Source organism: Schistocerca nitens, chromosome 2, assembly GCF_023898315.1.
Source record: "Schistocerca nitens isolate TAMUIC-IGC-003100 chromosome 2, iqSchNite1.1, whole genome shotgun sequence".
In the NCBI taxonomy this organism is placed as follows: domain Eukaryota; kingdom Metazoa; phylum Arthropoda; class Insecta; order Orthoptera; family Acrididae; genus Schistocerca; species Schistocerca nitens.
Genome location: NC_064615.1, coordinates 385,869,802 through 385,891,377, shown reverse-complemented (window position 1 = coordinate 385,891,377; position 21,576 = coordinate 385,869,802). Strand labels below are relative to the sequence as shown.

At 38.9% G+C, this 21,576-nt stretch overlaps 1 protein-coding gene across 5 annotated transcripts in view; it reads right to left on the bottom strand.

Moving 5' to 3' along the window:
* Nucleotides 1-5,185: 5,185 nt before the first annotated feature.
* Nucleotides 5,186-21,576, bottom strand: part of LOC126236235 (prominin-like protein) — a 572,733-nt gene continuing 556,342 nt past the window's right edge. For 4 of the 5 annotated variants that reach the window (XM_049945374.1, XM_049945373.1, XM_049945375.1 and 1 more), the window contains one exon: nucleotides 5,187-6,845. In XM_049945374.1, the coding sequence (XP_049801331.1) occupies nucleotides 6,827-6,845 (19 nt within the window). In that variant the 3' untranslated portion in view covers nucleotides 5,187-6,826. Of the gene's footprint in view, nucleotides 6,846-21,576 lie in introns of all 5 variants that reach the window. The other variant, XM_049945376.1, reaches the window with a different exon arrangement.

Genomic DNA, 21,576 nt, shown 5'->3' with positions numbered 1-21,576 from the left:
GCCAATGATGGTCGTATGCGTGTTTGGCGCCGTGCAGGTGAGCGCCACAATCAGGACTGCATATGACTGAGGCACACAGGGCCAACACCCGGCATCATGGTGTGGGGAGCGATCTCCTACACTGGCCGTACACCACTGGTGATCATCGAGGGGACACTGAATAGTGCACGGTACATCCAAACCGTCATCGAACCCATCATTCTACCATTCCTAGACCGGCAAGGGAACTTACTGTTCCAACAGGACAATGCACGTCCGCATGTATCCCGTGCCACCCAACGTGCTCTAGAAGATGTAAGTCAACTACCCTGGCCAGCATGATCTCCGGATCTGTCCCCCATTGAGCATGTTTGGGACTGGATGAAGCGTCGTCTCACGTGGTCTGCACGTCCAGCACGAACGCTGTCCAACTGAGGCGCCAGGTGGAAATGGCATTGCAAGCCGTTCCACAGGACTACATCCAGCATCTCTACGATCGTCTCCATGGGAGAATAGCAGCCTGCATTGCTGCGAAAGGTGGATATACACTGTACTAGTGCCGACATTGTGCATGCTCTGTTGCCTGTGTCTATGTGCCTGTGGTTCTGTCAGTGTGATCATGTGATGTATCTGACCCCAGGAATGTGTCAATAAAGTTTCCCCTTCCTGGGACAATGAATTCACGGTGTTCTTATTTCAATTTCCAGGAGTGTATAAAACAATTAAAAATGCAGTTCATTTTCTGGTCCATTAACTGTGCTTTGCACCACATGAATATTGTGCAACTAAGCTGTTGCTTTTCATCATTTACATTTCGTTTCAGTCTTGGCATTTCCATTACTATAATAAATTAAATATATTTTATGTGGAGCTAATTTGTGTTACATCGCATTGGGATCACATTAAAAAACCTACCCCTACAAGAAACAAGCAGACAGAGAAATCCCAAGAACATGTACGCTGTAGAGTATGTGATAGACAATGTTACAATAATCATCTCCATGTAAAATCCAATATTGTGAAGCAGATTAACAATGTCCTGGTGGATGGAGGAAAGAAGACTAAACTGTCAGTGAAACAGAATTTTTCAGGTGAGAAGGAACTGAGTACTGTATTGACAAAAGAAACAGTCCCAACAAACACCAAAAGCAACTTTGAGTAGTCATAGGATTCTAAATCATAGTGGCTAAACAGTGTTTTGCGTTCCATTTTCTCTGAATATGAGTCGAGAGACCTAATCACAGTATCATACCACTCAGTGGATAGTCAGTGGTAACGTTTCCGCTGAGTAACAAATTCTTGGTGAATAAGTACCTCACACTCTCCATACCTTGCCTCAGACTTAGATATGATGTGATGTGAATTTCAACACACTTTTTCTACATTTTATAGCTGACAACTAGCTATATCATGATTGTACTCTAGGTTTACTGATGATTCTGGATTCACCTCTTTCACTGGCTCTCGACTTATTGTGCAAATGGCCAATAAGCATGAATACTTCATACACTGGTGTGTCTACTAGATGTCTCTTCACTAATATCTTAAATAAAGAGTACAACATATTACTTATCAACACTAGACAACGTCATATAAAAATTATGCTGCATCAGTAACAATATACGCTTCCCAGAACTGTTTAATCCTTGTAATGCAACAGTGAGTACCTGGAGAATGCTATCTGTCTCAGAGAACTGGGAAATTTTGCCTTCCACAAATGTAGTCAAGAAGATGATACAGCTGATTAGTAAAGAAGCAGATAAAGTTGAATATTGAGCTTTCTGTGGGGAACTATTCTTAAACTTTATTATCAGGGAGAATGTATGTGGACATACTGTAGGTGAGTGCTTCTTTATTTGACCTTCACCTTCTACTTGTTCACAGATGTTTCTCTGCTTGTCGAGTGTCATAATTCTGGAGATAAGATATGCAGTACATTTCAGATAATTTTTTGCAAAGTCTCAAATATCACTGAGAGTCTTGGCCACCACTATGGCACTGAATGAAGAGAACCAAACTACAAATACGTAATTCTTCAAGCTTTCCCAACGATCTGTTGACACTTTGAAAAACTGGGACTTCTGCCGGATGTTCGCATCGTTCTCACACAATATTTTGACAGTGTAACTTGCTGTCTTCTCTAGGTGCTACCCAAGCTGTGCTCCCTAGCTGGGTGCTCCCTAGTCGGTCCACGTTGCATCAGGTGTTCCCTCCGCGGTCCGCACTCGCCAGACGTGGCTCCCATGGTCCTCTCTGGTCACTGGTGTTACACTACCATCCACAGCTGGACGGCAGTGGGAGCACCAGCAACCAGAGAGGATCATGGGAGCTGCGCCTGGTGGGCGCGGACTGAGGGAACACCCGATGCAGCGCGGACCGACTAGGGAGCACCCAGCTCCTTCCAGGCATGAATACTGAACTCGATCCACTCAAGGATCATTCTCGGGTAGCACCTGATGAAGACAGTGAGTTATGCCGTCAAAATATCGTTCGGGAATGATGCGAACATCCAGCAGAAGTGCTGTTTTTTTTAAATGTTTACAAACATGTATTTTGTGACAGCCTAACAAACAGCTGTTGCCAGTGTGTGTAGTCTTCAGATGACTAAAGCAAACAGTCTGTGTGACTTAATTCTGAAACATTTGGTTGAGGAAGCATATTGAGTGTCTTAAAACAGCCTCAACATAACTACTCTACCATGCATTACTGGCACTCTAATATATTTTGAAGTAAAGATGTCAAATAATTTTAACCACTAATGCTGACATAACAGTAGTTTATTCAGCTGTTCTTATGGCTATGAGCTCATTTTGACACCTGTTCATTTTAATACTATCTACAAAACTTATCTATGAGCTCATTTTGACACACATCATTTTCAAGTCACCTGCAAAACACATAAGACATTGGTACATAGTTTTTGTACGTTTTCTTTAGTAGTGAATTATGTTACAATTTGGAAGTAGGCCTAATTAGGTCCTTAGCACTTCTTTATTCCCAATGCTGTCGAAATTTACCGTATGTATGGCGGAACGCAAAAATGGACCTCTTGTAGAAAATTTTTGATTCCGAGTTATTAATAGTTTCAAATTAAGCATTAAATTCTGAATAATTTGGTGCAACATCCATGACATTATTTTTTTGTTTAAGTTACAGACATTTAAAATTTATTAAATGGAAATGATCATTTTGGAGAAAAAAAAAAAAAAAAAAAAAAAAAAAAGCGCATTCAAAAGTTCTCAGTAACATGGAGCCTTTATATTCAACATTTAAGAAATTAATTTAATACCGAAATACATCTTTAAATATTCTCCGTTAGATAGTATAAAATGTGTTTCACAACTCTTCAGTTTGACAATGTAAATGGATGTTTTTGACGACTCTTTGAGGGTCTACGAACTGCTAGTGGATCATCGGACTCTGGATCGGCAGCTGCATTACTGTTGGTTTCTTCAACAGGTTGAAGTTCAGCTTGAGGCCATAAAACATCTTTGAAAACATAAAACGTCTTTGAATTCATCATTGCAGTATTGACTGATGTTTTTGAAGAGGTATTCTTGACATTTCATTATCATTCCTTTTGGAATCCCTTCATCAGGAAATCAGTACATGGGAATATCTGGTGCATGAACACATTCCCTGCAATGTTGAATTTGCAATACATTTTACCCTAGTTCTTTACACTGTACTCAAAGTGGCTGTGCTGAGTTATAAAGGGCACTTTCTTGGCACCAGGTTGTGAGAAAAATTTTATTTTTACAAGACCTTAACGATTTTCAGTTCCAACCATCACAGCAGTGTTAACATTATTTGTTGGTTTGATGAAAAATACAATTAACCATGTTCGACACAGAGGGGACGTAAGTTACTCCCGATTAAGAAAATTTTGTATGGAATACTGGCATGAATAACACGAAGATTTTCTGTCTTTTCTTTTGGCAAATCTTCCATGTCAACTCCTTGTTTCTGTTTTGTTTAATGCAATTCTCAGCATGTATAAACATCGTTTGTTCTCCTAAACTGTTACTTTCTACATAATGATGAAAAATGCTGACAATTAGATTTGAACTTTTAGCTATAATGGCACTCTCAGGAATAAAATACTTTATTTGTGGCTTCATATACAACACAAAAAACTGACTGTAAATGGCACTAAAATAGATAGGGCCTGGCTGCAAATGTTTGCTTGGTATGTGCACTTGTTAAGCCATATCAAAACTGTAATACAAAGAAAGTTTGTCACCATTTGCAAACTTTCATCTGTTGAGAGAAACCAGTAATAGTTGCCTTAGTTGTGCTAGCATTCAGGACAGACCAGTTTTCAAAGTGATGCGTATTAGACAAGTGCATTAATGAAAAGGGACATCTTGTCAGCCCATGTTATTTCTCCACAAGCAACAAGAGATACCTTTTTGTAGGCTTGACATTCATACATTAATGACAGATTTGAGTGCTTTATCTATTTGAAGTTATTTTATTATCAATTGTAGCTTGTAGGGGACAAGGTAAAATGTATAAAACTGAAAAAAACTTATAGTTTAGTGGTAAACCACTTTTTTCGATGACACTGAACAACTGAATTTACCAACTAGACATCCCTTTTTACTTTCTGCCTCACATATGTTAACAAGTTGGCATAGTTTTTATTACTTGTGTGATTGCACCTTTGTGTTGTTTACTGGCGGTATTATCTTTATACCTAATGAGAAAGATCATGGTGTCAAAATCAGCTCATAGCCATAAGAGCAGCTGAACAAAATACTATTACAGCAGCATTATGACTTCTTTGTATGAAGTGAACACCTCAGATATGCTACCCCTTCAATGGATTTCTTTCACTTATACATAATCCACCTCGTGTCCTGCTTAAAAACTGATGGAGCTAGTGTCCTGCTTAAAAACTGATGGAGCTCACAACTCCCATGATGAGCAGTAAAATATTAATGAAGAAGTAGCTGCACTTACATATGGCATAGTACTATTAAGATGACTTCTGCATAAAACTAACTTACACTGCAATTAACAAATACTGTAGTCATTATTTGTCACAGGTAACAAGCACAAATAGCCCCTTATCTATTTGCAAATACAATGGGATGAAATAGGAATTAGTGAAATAAGAACAAACTTTCAAAAAAATGTAGATTATGTATTTTTATCAAATATTAAGTTTCCACTTTCTCATTAGTTCATACAATGAGAAAATAACAAATTTCTTTTTTGGTTTGCACTTGCATGTGACATGCATCTATTAATAAAAACGGAATTTAATGTGATGCAATATCAAACTACTCACAGAGGAATATTAAAATACTGAAATAACGGGTCTTCACCAACAATCTTAACTGAATAATGAAGACTACAAACAGTTATATTTCACTGTTTCAGTTTTTGAAAAAATAGCAGATACTTCATCAAGAACTGTTTGACTATGTCAGCAGCTTTCAACAAAAACATTAAAATGCTAATGAAACAACAAATACAAACAAAACCTATTCTATATCATTAATAACTAGTCTTAAAAAACTATAAATGTTTATTCAGTATCAATGGCACATTGTGTACAAGGGTAAAATATATATTGTCACTATCCTCTTTGTGCACACAGATATATGGCTTGTATGTCTAACATAAATAGCAACACATAATGACTTTACTATTATGAAAGTACAATATGAATTTCATCACAATTTACTGCAAGCAGTAAGGAACACAAAGATTAATAATTACTTCATAAAAGATGCAAACTCAAATGCCCATTCCAGTCATCAGTCTTTAATACAATACGTATTCCAACAACACCTCTTGTAAGGTCCACATATACAAATGGATCTCAGTTACAACAAATAAATTACAAATTTATGAGCAATTGAATTCAAATAGATTGAAAATAAAATGGCTGTTTCAGTGGACTATGGCTATATTAATACATTTATTTTGCACTTAAGTGAATATTAATAGTCAAAAGCTTTACAACTTAAAAATGTGATGAAATGAACCTAACAGTCATACAAAATTGTATGTACCTCACATGAGTGGCAAAGACTTAAGTTTTAAATGCACAATAATTTCTGTTGTTTAGAGGTTTGTTACTAACAAGTGGGTCAAAATAAAATGATAATACTGATAATTTGCTGGCATGGTAAATTAGTATAAATTTCCTATTTCAGTTGAAAATCCCCTGTTTATGTTTCATGGGTAATGACTATGGAAATGAATACTATTATCTATTCAAAAGGAATGTTTTATTTATGTGGCATGTTCTGTCTATGACTACTTCTCTTTTGTTTTCATGCCAGAACTCTGAAAATTATTTCTTCAGCAGAATTTATTAGCCATGAAAATGTGAACATTTCAAAGGTTGTCAAACAATTTAACATTATAGCACTTGAAAAGTTCAGTAAAGATTATTGGTGCTTTGTTGACAAGTTATTTTTTTCTCCAGCTACTCCATTTTACTTCATAGACACTCATTTTCTGCAAATACACCATCAGCAGGTTTCCTCAAATACATAAAAAGAAAATTAACACTCAATGCATTAAAATATAACATACGTTTAACATTTCATTTCAGAGTTCAGAACATTTATTTAACTAATCCTATTTATCAGCTACTCTGAGGCAAATTTGTACATATCACTTTGTTTATGTTTTAAAAATAATGCAATGCATGTCCTGCAGAATCACAGTTTTGAATGCAACAATAAGATATTAAAAACTTCTGAAAATACAGTAATGATACATGGACTTTATTGTGCTCACTCTGCCCACAAAGCTGGAGCTACTTGAGCTACAGAGGATGAAACAATCACAGGAATTAAAAATGTTTTTCTCTTGTGTGTACAGCTTATCTTCTGCTGCTGTCACTGAAAAAATAGAGAAATATACGATCAATTAACTATTTAAGTTACAGTAAAAATATGAGAGTATTATTATTTCTACTACTACTACTACTACTACTAGTAGTAGTACTACCACTACTAGTAGTAGTAGTAGTAGTAGTAGTAGTATTACTACTATAAAAATCCAAACTGAGAAGTCTTATCTTGTGATCTCTATGATATCGAGCTACTGTAAAAGAGTTGTTCTTACACAGGGCCACTATAAATGATTCATATATTTTCAAAGGTCTATACTTTCCAAAAATTATTTGTACAAATATGATTGGTGGATGAATAAAGCCACAAACTCATTAAGTTTGCACTGTGGCCATCAGTTGGCATTAGGAGTGCAGTGCCTCGACAAGATGCCAAAGCAAAAAGAGAGCTTTCTATGTTGGAATATGCGAAATGTTTATCTGTTACAACAGTAAAATGTGTATTTAGAAGGAATTATGGAAAATAACTGCAATGTAAACAGAGCAATGTGCCTTGGTATCAACAATTTAGGGACACTGTTGTCTCTGTCAACAGAAAGTTCCGCAAGGAGTAAAAAAATCTACAGTCTGCTTGAGCCACAAACTTGGAGTACACAGCAAGCTGTGTTGAAGATTTGGGTATGGTGGTTATATTTCAAACAGTATCACCAACTATCACATACAAAAAAAGAGGCTCCTTTTATTTCAATTGCAATGGTTCATGACTTTTTTGGAAAAATGAAGTGTGCATCTGAACAAAACTCTTTAAGTATTTCCCTATATGTAATTACTTGACCTTTTTTTATTTTCTTTTTTGTGAGAATAAATAGTCCCCAATTTCTGTTCAAGCTATTCTGATGCACATGTAATGCAAATTTTGCCATGTAACACATTGGATTGGAACTGGTGGGGAGGCGTAAGAAGAAATTGTAATCCTGAAGTTCTAATTATAAAATGGAGCTATTACACCATTAAACAAATGCAAGCTGACCACCAGTAAAAGATATCATTATTCTACAATTTTGCAAACATATTGTGTAGCTTTGCAAAACTTCATGATCATGACTAAACTACATAATACATTACAACACAGTGATTAGAGTATATGATACATTTTTTTCTTTTTCATTTAACATTCATTTTCCCCTCTAAATACTGAAACAAGAAATCCTCTATCAGTTCATGACTTGCAGCAAAGCTAGCATTACACAACCCTCACCTGGCTGCACATGTTTTGATGAAAGATGTGCGTACAAATTTTGGCTGTTTCCATGACCTCAAAGTTAATCTTTCCACACAAAATTTCTCCATAACATTAAACTAAACTAGGAACCACCTCTCCACACATTTCAATCACTATGATTCTGTAAAGAGAGATTTTGAGAACAGTCATAGGTTATAGTATGCAATTAAACAAATCAGAATCAAAAAACAGGATCTTAGTGCTGGAAGGGCAAGATGGGGGAGGGAGGAGTAGGAAATGTGGCACCATTTCTTTCTAAAGAACGGTTAAGACTGTATTTATTGATTGCCAAACATACCAATACTACCACTTTATAATTGGTGCCTAACTGATATAGTTAGAATGGGATTTTTACATATTTTCCTGCCAGGCAGGTAACATTCAGATACATGTGTATGCTTCCCATATTCACATTTTCAGTATGTTTTGACACTGAATAGTAGCATGAGGAAAAAACATCATGAAGGTAGAACTCCACTGGAAGTTCTTAGAACCCAGAGTCATCCAGCAATTTCAATTGCAAGGAGAATAGCAACAAAAGGTGAAATAGTTTTATGATTTCATGATAAATGGCTCTGGATACACTCATTTAGGCAACCAAGCAAGATTAGACTTATTGCAACTCACCAGGGTGCTCTTGAGTATAAGGGGAAAAATGTGGCAAATATCCATAGCACTATGCCAAAACACTCCACCCACTTTCTTCAAAATATCTACAACACTATTTCTTCAAGCCCAACAGTCTTTTATTGGGGCACTCACCGTGTCACAATAGTGCTATGGTATTGTACTGCAATACTAAATTACTTTAAATAGATCACAAAGAACATCCAAACATTATGTAGTTAAGTGATCTTCCTTCCATACAGAAGAATGGCACAGATTCAGTGAATTGCACTGAACAATTCAACACCTTGTGCTCCCTCCTAAACCATGCCTCCTACACTATTTCATCATGTACAACCTTCCTTATGTGCACCTGTTGCTACACTCTTTTCCCTCTCTCTTGCAGCTTACCCCCCACCCCCACCCCCGCCCCCTTCAGTTCACTCCTGCCCAGTTCCTCTTTCCTCTCACACAATCTCAGTTGAGCACAAAGAAAGTGTGTGTTTTAACATGTTATAAATTGTACTAAACACAGTTCCTAAAACATTAAATGCAGAAACTATTGCTGGCCAGTACCTTAATATAACAAGATGAGAAATGTCTTGGGAAATGGATAAAAACACTAAGAAAAGTAGGAATTGACTTAATAAGAAATACAAAGAAACTTAGCATACTCACTTTTACGTAATCCTGAGAACTGAGGGTGACACGAGGAAGCCGGGGATAGTGGATATTATCTCCAAAAGCTAAATATGGTGGTTGGCTGTTATAATAATTTGACAAGGTAACTGATTTTTTTTCCTCACCTTTCCTGTATGTAGCAAAGGTTCATGCATGTTAGTACAGAGGATAGAAAGTGGGAATTATACTATGTTAATATGATGCAAAGGTTAGTTACGTTTATGAAAAGCACACAGGAATATTAGTTAAGTACTTTTATGTACAAATCCTTTTACATTCGGCTTGCTCCAACATTCTTCTTGTTTCTATGAATATACTTACAAAACAAGTTACAGTGAAATGTTGCACGTGAGTACATAACCCTCCTCCAACATTTTCTACGTCTGAGAAATACTGTTCATAACTGTGTTAATTTGAACAAAAAGGCATTTCAATTAGATAAGTTGGCCAGTTAATCATTCATGTTAAACTATGTGGATTTCAAGTTTGGAAGATTATGAAATACACAAAATGCACTATATCTCACACTAACTGATTTTATGCAAATTTTTACAGAAATTGATGGTGTATTATGAATCCACTCTCAAGCTTTTCCCACTTCAGCAGTAGCAGTATATTTTATGAATTTCATATGACATACAAGACAACTTCAAAAACAAAACATATGAAAAAGTTACATTTCCTACTAATAAGAGAGTCCATCCTTTACCATGGCAAATAACACAAAATTTCCAAAACTGTTTAATTGAGATTAAACACACATTAAAGGCATTCGAAGGGGACCAAGTTTCCAGCAGAGCATGTTCATCAAAATCTGTTATGTCTTATGTACTGATCAGTTACTAGTTATGATCACTTAATTAATGGCACACTGGGTGATCTCAAGTATGAGCAACAGCTGAATCTCACTATGATTAAACATATTCTTAGCATAAACCTGCAGATGGCACCACATACACACACATTTATTTCTTTAGATATCAGGATATGGTCTATGACTTTAAATTTGTAAACTTAATGTCCTTGTGTGATGTCCATTCCACTAGTAAAAAATACCATGTTTCCTATGAAAAAAAAAATTCCCTTTTTAATGACCCCAGTATCTAAACAGGCCCATGTAGCATTGTACCATTGTTACTAACAAATAATCCTATGATGAACATGTTGAAAAGGTACAATACTGACATAACAGGTAACTGAATATGTCAATAGGCAACTCATTTTCATTGTTCCAAGGTTGAGCTGTGATGCTGTTACACCTGCTGAAATTATTGATGGCAAGGGCACACAGATAGGTCATCTGTCCTGGGCTGATGAAGTATTTAGTAAAATGTTCACTTGAAAGCACAAAATTAGCTATTCCTCTGAATTCCAGGTCCAGCCAACTGCACGATCTGGCAACACCTTGGGATGAGGAAGTGTCCGGAGGAAGTATTGTCTTCCACTTTAACTGTTACAGTGCTATATCTTCTTGTTGTCTACATTGCACATTGTATATGCTAAGGTGCTTGAAAGAATCAACACATTAATTTATTTCTTTAACTGCATTTCACCTGTCTGCTAGCTTCATTTTCTAACCCATCAGCAATAGCAAAACCTTCCACAAAAGAGCTCGAGGTTCATCAAGATCAAAACAGTTTTAGTTCGACTCTTGCTCTGTAGTGGCTACCAACAACTGGTCACCTACCACCAGCTGCTTGTCTGCGGTGTGGTGCATCTTTTGTACATTTCGGCTCTCACATTGGTAACCAAAAAATCAACTGTTATTGTAGTTTTGACTTTCCCCACAAAATAACTACAATAAACCAAGTGAACACTGTGCAGTAACAGAATATGCATCAGTTACTGTGACTGTATCCATCAATTGTCATTTTCTTATTTTAAGTTCTAGTATACGTCTTGCAGTTACAAATTGGATTTTGCTTGCTTGAAACTTACAAATGTTGTTTAAGCATTATAACATAGAGTCACAAGCATCAAAAGCCTAACATTTGCAACATATTGTTCACTTTTGGTTTAATAGAAGGGTAAAAGCAGTAGAGGCAGTTTGAAACATTTGTGTCATGCGTGGAGCAAGTGCTATCACACGAATCACATCAGAAAAGGATTTTATGAAAAGGACAATTGCTATTCACCATACAGTGGAGATGTTGAGTCGCAGATAGGCATAACAAAAAATTGTCAGAAAGTGAGCTTTCAACCAGCAAAGCCTTCATCAAAAATAGACAACACACACACACACACACACACACACACACACACACACACACACACACACAAATGCAACTCTCAGATATATGACCACAGTCTCTGGCAGCTGAAGGTGGACCGCGAGCAGCAGTGCGTGATGGGAGAGGCAACTGTGTAGGGATAAGGAGAAGGCTGGTGCATAGAGGGGAGTGATAGTAGGGGTGAGGACAGTAAAGTACTGCTTGTGGTAGGATACAGGGACGAGCTGTAGAGAGGGCAGGGCAGCTAGGTGCAGTCGGGAGGTTAGACAGAGAGCGGAGGGAAGGGGTAGCAGAAAAGGAGAGAAGTAAAAAGACAAAGGGTGTGTTGTTGTTGATGGAACAGAGGGCTGTATAGTGCTGAAGTGGGAACAGGGAAGGGTCTAGATGGGTAAGGACGATGACTAGCAAAGGTTGAGGCCAGGAGGCTGATGGGAATGTAGGATATATTACAGGGAGAGTTCCCACCTGCACAGTTCAGAAAAGCTGGTATTGGTGGGAAGGTCCAGATGGCACAGGCTGTGAAGCAGTCATTGAAATGAAGAACGTCATGTTGGCAGGTGTGCTCAGCAATGGGGTGTCGAGTTGTTTCTTGGTCACACTTCGTCGGCGGCCATTCATGCGGACAGACAGCTTGTTGGTTATCATGCCCATGTAGAAAGCTGCACAGTAGTTGCAGCTTAGCTTGTGGATCACATGACTGGTTTCAAAGGAAGGTGATGTTCCTGACCGGACTGGAGTAGGTGGTGGTGGTGGTGGTGGTGGGAGGACATACGGAACAGGTCTTGCATCTAGGTCTACTACAGAGATATGAACCATCAAGCAAGGGGCTATGAGTGGGGTTGTGTAGGGATGGACGACTACATTGTGTTGTTTTGGTAGGTGATAGGATACCACTGTGGAAAGGGTGGGAAGAATATTGAGTAGGACATTTCACATTTAAGAGCATGACGAGAGGTATTCAAAACCCTGGTAGAGAATGTAATTCATTTGATCCAGACCCAGGTGGTACCGAGTCGTGAGAGGATGCTTCTCTGTGGCCAGGTGGTGGGATTTTGCGAGGTGGTAGGTGACAGGAAAGATAAGGCAAGAAAGATCTGTTTTTGTACAAGGTTGGGAGGGTAATTATGGTCTGTGAAGGCCTCAGTGAGACCCTCGGTATACTTCGAGAGGGACTGCTCATCACTACAGATGCAATGGCCACAGGTGGCTACGCTGTATGGAAGGGTCTTCTTGGTATGGAATGGGTGACAGCTGTCAAAGTGGAGGTATTGATATGGAAAGAGGTACCAATGTAGCCATCTTTGAGGTGGAGATCAACAAAAGGAAGGTGTCTTGTTGGGTTGAGTAGGACCAGGTGAAATGAATGGTGGGGAAGGTGTTGAGATTCTAATGGAATATGGAAGGGTGTCCTCACCCTCGATCCAGATCATGTCATCAATGAATCTGAACCAGGTGAGGGGTTCAGGGTTCTGGGTGTTTAGAAAGGATTCTTCTAGATGGCCCATGAATAGGTTGGCATAGAATCGTACCATTTGGGTGCCCATAGCTGTACCCTGAATTGGTTTATGAGGTAATGTCTTTCAAAAAGAAGTAATTGCGGGTGAGAGGATATAGTTGGTCATGGCAACTAGGAAGGAGGTTGTTCGTTTGGAATCCATCGGGCATTGGGAAAGCCTCACTATTGATGCCATCTCCCTTTACACTGACGTCCCTTATGCTCATGGCCTTAGCACTGTTGAGCACTACTTTTCCCAATGCCCAACAGATTCTAAACCAACAACCTTATTCCTTGTTACCATAATCAACTACATCCTCACCCATGATTGCTTCGCCTTTGATGGCATTACCTACAACCAAATCCAGGGTATGGCTGTGGGCAAGTGCATGGCAACCTCTTATGCCAACGTATTCATGAGCCATGTAGAGGAATCCTTTCTAAACACCCAGAATCACAAACCCTCAGCTGGTCAGATTCATTGATGACATCTTTATGATCTGTATCAAAGGTGAAGACACACTATCCACATCCCTCCAGAACCTCAACGTCTTCTCCCCCATTTGTTTCATCTGATCCTACTCAACCCCAACAAGCCACCTTCCTCGATGTTGATCTCCACCTCAAAGAAGGCTACATCAGTGTCTCTGTCCATACCAAACCTACCAACTATCAGCAGTATCTCCACTTCAACAGCTGCCACCCATTCCATAACAAGAAGTCCTTTCCATACAGCCTAGCCAACCATTGCTGGCGCATTTGTAGTAACGAGCAGTTCCTCTCTAAATATACCAAAGGTTTCACTGAGGCTTTCACAGACTGTAATTACCATTCCAACCTTGCGCAAAAACAGATCTCCCTTGTCTTACCTTTCCAGACACCCACCATCGCACAAAGTCCCACTGTCCAGCCACAGAGGAGCATCGTCTCATGACTCAGTACCAAATGGGACTGGAGCAACTGAATTACATTCTCTGCTATGGTTTCAACTACCTCTTGTCATGCCCTGAAATGAGAAATGTCCTACCCAATATCGCTCCCATCCCTTCCACGATGGTATCTCACCATCCATCGAACCTACACAATATGCTTCTCAATCCTTAGACAACCACTGCTCCCAACCCCTTGACTGATGGCTCATATCCCTGTAGTAGACCTAGATGCAAGACTTGTTCCATACGTCCTCCCACCAACAGCGCCACCGCCACCTCCTCCTATTCTAGTCGAGTCATAATCATCATCTACCTGTGAAACAGTCATGTGATCTACAAGCTAAGCTGCAACCACTGTGCTGCTTTCTCTGTGGGCATGACAACGAACAAGCTGTCTGTCCGCATGAATGGCCACCAACCAAGTGCGGCCAAGAAACAGCTCGACACCCGATTGCTGAGCACACCTGTGAACATGACGTTCTTCTTTTGAACAACTGCTTCACAGCTTGTGCCATCTGAATCCTTCCCACTAACACCATCTTTTCTGAATTTTTTTATTTATTTATTTATTTATTTATTGTTCCGTGGGACCAAATTAAGGAGAAATCTCCATGGCCATGGAACGAGTCAATACATGAAATTATAACACGATATTAGAAACAGATAAAATGAAATATAGAAAAAAAAAACATATTCAGGTGACAAGTCATAAGTTTAAATGAAGACAATCAACAATGTAACACTGGAATTTGCTTAATTTTTTAGCTCTTCCAGGAGCTCCTCGACAGAATAGAAGGAGTGAGCCATGAGGAAACTCTTCAGTTTAGACTTAAAAGAGTTTGGGCTACTGCTAAGATTTTTGAGTTCTTGTGGTAGCTTATTGAAAATGGATGCAGCAGAATACTGCACTCCTTTCTGCACAAGAGTCAAGGAACTGCATTCTACATGCAGATTTGATTTCTGCCTAGTATTAACTGAGTGAAAGCTGCTAACTCTTGGGAATAGGCTAATATTGCTAACAACAAACGACATTAAGGAAAATATATACTGTGAGGGCAATGTCAGAATTCCCAGATTTTTGAATAGGGGTCGACAAGAGGTTCTCGAACTTACACCACATATAGCTCGAACAGCCCGTTTTTGAGCCAAAAATACCCTTTTTGAATCAGAAGAATTACCCCAAAAAATAATACCATACGACATAAGCGTATGAAAATATGCGAAGTAGACTACTTTTCGTGTTGAAGTGTCACTTATTTCAGATACTGTTCTAATGGTAAATAAAGCAGCATTTAGTTTCTGAACAAGATCCTGAACATGGGCTTTCCACAACAGCTTACTATCTATCCGTACGCCTAGGAACTTGAACTGTTCCGTCTCGCTTATAACATGCCCATTCTGTCTGATTAAAATGTCAGTTCTTGTTGAATTGTGAGTTAGAAACTGTAAAAACTGAGTCTTACTGTGATTTAGCATCAAATTATTTTCCACAAGCCATGAACTTATTTCATGAACTAAATTATTTGTTACTGTTTCAATATTACACACAAGATCCTTCACTATCAAGCTGGTGTCATCAGCAAACAGAAATATTTTTGAAAAACCTGTAATACTAGAAGGCATATCATTTATATAAATAAGAAACAGCAGTGGCCCCAGCACCGACCCTTGGGGAACGCCCCACTTAACAGTGCCCCATTGGGACTGAACATCACTACCACTCTCAATATTGCGGAGAATTACCCTCTGCTTTCTGTTCTTAAAGTAAGAGGCGAACCAATTGTAAGCTACTCCCCTTACTCCATAATGGTCCAACTTCTGCAGTAATATTTTGTGGTCAACACAGTCAAAAGCCTTCGTTAAATCAAAGAAAACACCTAGCGTTCGCAACCTTTTATTTAATCCGTCGAAAACCTCACAGAGAAAAGAGAATATAGCATTTTCAGTTGTTAAACCATTTCTAAAACCAAACTGAACATTTGACAGCAAATTATGTGAATTTAAATGCTCCAGTAACCTTGTATATACAACCTTCTCGATAACTTTAGCAAACACCGATGGCATAGAAATAGGTCTAAAATTGTCAACATTATCAATGTCTCCCTTTTTATAAAGTGGCTTCACTACCGAGTATTTTAATCGATCAGGAAACCGACCACTCCTAAAGGAAAAGTTACAGATATGGCTAAGTACTGGGCTAACATACATAGAACAATATTTCAGTATTCTGCTAGATACCCCGTCATATCCATGAGAGTTCTTGGTCTTTAGTGATTTAATTATTAACTCAATCTCCCTCTTGTCAGTATCATGGAGGAGCATTTCAGGTAACAGTCTCGGAACACTTTTTTCTAAGAGCGCTATATGATTCCCTGTTGGAATTAGGTTTCTATTTAGTTCACCTGCTATATTCAGAAAGTGATTATTAAATACTGTACATATATGCGACTTATCAGTAACACGGACATTCCCACTACGCACTGATTCTATATCCTCGACCTGTCTCTGCATACCAGCAACTTCCTTTACGACTGACCATATGGTTTTAATTTTATCCTGAGACTTAGCTATTCTATCTGCATACCACATACTTTTTGCCTTCCTAATAACATTTTTAAGCACCTTACAATACTGTTTGTAATGGGCTGCTGCATTTAGATTTTGACTGTTTCTAACGTTTTGATATAATTGCCACTTTGTTCTACAAGATATTCTTATCCCTCTAGTCAGCCACCCAGGCTGCCTGTTTGTGCTAGTACCCTGTTTTAAACGTTGTAACGGAAAGCAACTTTCAAAGAGCATGAGAAAGGTCTTTAGAAAAGCATTATATTTATCGTTTACTGTCTCAGCGCTATAAACATCTTGCCACTCTTGTTCCTTTATAAGGTTTACAAAGGTCTCTACAGCAACCGGATCAGCTTTCCTGAACAGCTGATGACTATATTTAACACGAGTTGCAGCATAAAAATCTTTTAAAGTTAAAATTTGCGCATCATGATCTGAAAGGCCATTCACCTTTTTTCTAACAGAATGCCCTTCTAGTAATGAGGAATGAACAAAAATGTTGTCTATGGTTGTTCTACTGTTCCCTTGCACTCTCGTTGGAAAGAATACGGTTTGCATAAGATTATATGAATTAAAGAGGTCTATCAGTATCCTCTTCCTTGCACAATCACTTATACAATTAATATTGAAGTCACCACATATAACTAACTTTTTGTATTTCCTATAAAGTGAACCAAGAACCTCCTCTAGCTTTAGCAAAAATGCTGTGAAATCGGAGTCTGGGGATCTATAAATAACAACAGTTACAAGTTTAACTCCGTTAAATTTAACCACACCTGCACAACATTCAAACACCTTTTCAGTGCAGTACTTTGAAACATCAATTGACTCAAATGCGATGCCGTTTTTCACATACATGGCTACTCCCCCACACCGCAAAGAGCTCCTCGAAAAGCAGCCAGCCAACCTGTATCCTGGTAAAGGAAGCCTCTGAATTATCTCCTTATTTAAGAAGTGTTCAGATATACCAATAATTTCAGAGTCAACATCTATAAGCAGTTCACTAACTTTATCCCTAATACCTTGTATATTTTGATGAAATATACTAATTCCCTCATTACTCGGATACCTAAGCTTTGTCAAAAGTGATTCCCTTGTTAGAGAGACTTCCCTTAAGCAGGAATACCTATCAGCTGACTTCAATCTAAAAAAGGTGCAGCTCTAACACACACTACTGCAGGAATTTTCCCATGAGTGATCCCACCAACCCCACCTATGCTGTCACCTATAAGCTTTGCCAACCTCCCCTTCCCATACCTGTTGAGGTGCAGGCCGTGTCTAGTGAAACCCGTCCTGCTGATAGACTCCACCGACACCACTGAAATGTGACCCATGCTTTCTGTCATCAGCGCACCCCCAAGTCTCATGTTATTACGCCTGACGGCTGTATTAAGATGAGGCCGATCGTGACGCTGAAACAGTTCCACGAAATGCACATTCGTGTTGCCAGTCTGAGTGGCTATCTTTTCCAGGTCACCATCTATGTTATACTCCCCATCCCTACCAATACTATTACCAGCCCCACCCACAATCACTACCTGATCCTCTTTAGTAAAATCCCTACATAACCCCCCTATGTTAACAGTCACCTGAGCCAACCCTGCATTAGGCTTCACAATGCTGGTGACCTGGTACTCACTTCCCAGCACTTCCTGCAACTGCTGGCCTACACCTCTGCCATGTGAACTACCTAACAGCAGAACCTTCTTCTTCCTCTTCGACTTTGCAACTGTTCTAGGCACAGTAACTACTGAGGTCTGCTGCATACTTCCTACATCTACAGCTACTAGAGATTCCTCTCCACTAGACTCTGACAGTTGGTCATATCTATTGTGCAGCTACTTCCATTCCAGCACTATGCAGCCCTCTATTCCGCCAATGAACCCAATCTCTCTACTTCTCTCATTTTCTGCCCGCCCCCCCCCCCCCCCCCAATCTAACCTCCCTACTGCACCTAGCTGCTCTACCCTGCTATCCTCTTTCCACCTCGTCCCTGTATGCTCACATCAGCAGCACTTTACTGTCCCCTACCCCTACCCTGTTATCTTCCCCCCCCCCCCACCGTACCCCCACCACCTGGTTGCCTCTCCCACCATGCGCTGCTGCCTGCACCTGGCTTTAGTGCCGGAGACTGTGGTCATGTGTGTGCGAGTTGCATTTGCATGAGTCTGTATGTTTATGTTGTCTATTTTCGACAAAGGCTTTGTTGGCGAAAGCTCACTTTCCAATGATGTTTTTTGTGTGCCTATCTGCGACTCAGCACCTCTACTATATGGTGTGTAGCAACTGTCCTTTTCATAATATTGTTGAATTCCATTCTGGACTTTCCTTTGTCATGAAAGGATTTTCTTGTTTCAAGAAAGATCTTTCTGCCAGGAATAGTTTTCCACGTTTAAGAAATCTCAAAGATTGGCATATGTGATGAACTGTGACCATTTAAAAAATTATGTGAAATTTTCATTCAACAGGCAAGGTTCTGGGTGTAGCAGCACTGGATCCTCTGTAATTCAGAATAATATAAAGCAAAGGGTGAATATTACTGCATTTTTGTTTGAGCGTCATCAGTCTGCTAATTGAGCATTCCTGAGCAATATTGTTACTGATGATGAATTATGATATCTTTATATTAACTTCTTAAGAAGAAATGAAAGGCATATTAAAAACTCCTCCACAGAGGTGTATCCATCGTGCTTGACATTTGCTGTCAATAATGCTCAATGAGCGAACTGATGACATTCAAACAAAAATGCAATAATAGTCATCCCTCTGGGTTTTGTTGCTTTGAATTAGAGCTTGCAGTACTCCTGCACTTGACTTCTGAACTTTGGATATTGAATGCAAATGTCACACGAAGGTTAAATAGTCACCCTTCATCACATATCAGTTATTGAGACTTCTTCAGGGTAGAAAGTCTTTCATGCCAGAATGATCTCTCGACACAAGAAAATCCTTTTCTGATACGATCTGCCTGCACACAAATATCGAATGTTTCAAGGTGCCTCCGCTGCATTCACCCCTTTATTAAAAACCCAATGCTACCAATATTTCACAAATTGTGAACCTTTTCCACTTGCGACTATTTTATAATGCTTAAACAATGTTCATAAGATACAAGTATACAAAATCCAATTTGTAACTGCAAGACCTACACTAGAACTTCAATTAAGAAAACAACAATTGATAAATACCCTCGCCGTAACTTAAGTATGTTGTATTCTGCACAGTGTTTGCTCTGTTTATCAAAGTTATTTTGTGCAGAAAATCAACATAGAATAAGAAACAAATTTGTGCTTAGCAATGCAAGAATAGAAACTTTCGCAAGATGCACCACACCACATTCATCTGGTCAGATGGCAGACAGTGTTGAGTGGACCAGTGGGCGTTTTAGGGTGAGTAAACACACTACCATAAACTGTTCTGACCTTGTGGCAACTATGAGCTCTTTTCTGGAAGGCATTGCCATTACTGCTGGGTCAGAAACTAAAGCAAATTGTCTTTGAGGTGTCATCTGATTGATACCTTTAGCAGACAGCCGAAATGTGGTTAAAAAAGGTAAAGGAATGAGTGGACTCAACCAGCAACTCTATGTCTGCATTGTCCAATGTTTACATGAGCAGATACAAAACTGTAACAACTCAAGTGGAAGATAAAATTTCCTCCAGACACTTCTTCATCATACAGTGTTGCCAGACTGTGCAGATGGCTGGACTTAGAATTCTTAGGGGCAGCCAGTTTTTGTGCTGTCAAGTGTAACAATGTGTGGGAAGGCCCAAGTATTTCAATGGATACAACATTTTCAAATCAACTCTAACCATGACTCATTAAGTATGTTACAGAAATTTCATAATTTTGAATGTGACAAGGAGGGCTAACATTCTGCTAACAGCAGTTTTAGTATTATTTATCCATTACCAAGAGATTCTAATCAAGGCAGCTTGTGAACATCCAACAGGGCTCACTGCTTCCATTATACTGGAAAAGTCACTATACTTTTAAAATCTGCCTTCGTAGAGCCCTCTGAAATCTGCAGCTTTCTTACTCTGTCTATGTATGTCATTAATTTAATGATTTCTAAATGGTAGCTCGTATCTTAAAAATAGCATCAGGCAACATCCATTATTTACTTATTCATTCCTTCTTTGCCCATGGGTTCACAGACAGTCTTCACCCTACTGGAGTAATGGTCCTGATGCCTGGTTTATTATTGCACACATTTATGTACCACCCTGCAGTGGCTCTAACCTTTGTAAATTATTTTCACTTTGGAATTATGAACTCCTGTGTCCGTTTTGACCAATGTCTACAAATAAACTGAGGTTATCATTATTGTTCCATTAAAATAACTTTGGACTTTCTGACATTTAGCTCCCAGGAAAAAAGAGACGACACCGTTGCTCTGGCAATGGCAATGGCAAGCCAGCCTTCCCTCTATCCCACCATCAAGTAGAGTGCATCTTCCTGTTGCTTCGCAATCATTAAACAGTACAACATTGTGTTGAATATCAGTTGTAACTGACTGGTGCATTCAGAATAGCCTATCCAGAATTCTCTTTGCTCTGAATTGTCAAAAGTAACACACTGATTTAATCAAACTTCAGTTAGTCAAACCACCCTCACTTCCAAAATGAGCTTGTTATAAAATATGTCTTAATCTTCTCCACTGGACAACTACTGTACAATTTATTATGAGGGCATGTTGAAAAACAAAGCCTCAGAATTTTTTTACTCTGTTCTCAATATCGGTTGAGGCTTTACATGTCATGCCTTGGTTGACTTTCTCGCTTTGCTGACAAGTTGCAACCCTCCACATGTGGAAGGCTCCAAACTGCCGCATGTAGCATAAAGGTGTGTAATGTAATTATGTCACAATATGAAAAACAGCGTGCTATAATTGAGTTTCACAAAGAGTTTGTCCAAACATGGAGCACCCTCTCCTTCAGCATGACAATGCCAGAGCACACATGAGCACTGCGACATCTGCAATATTC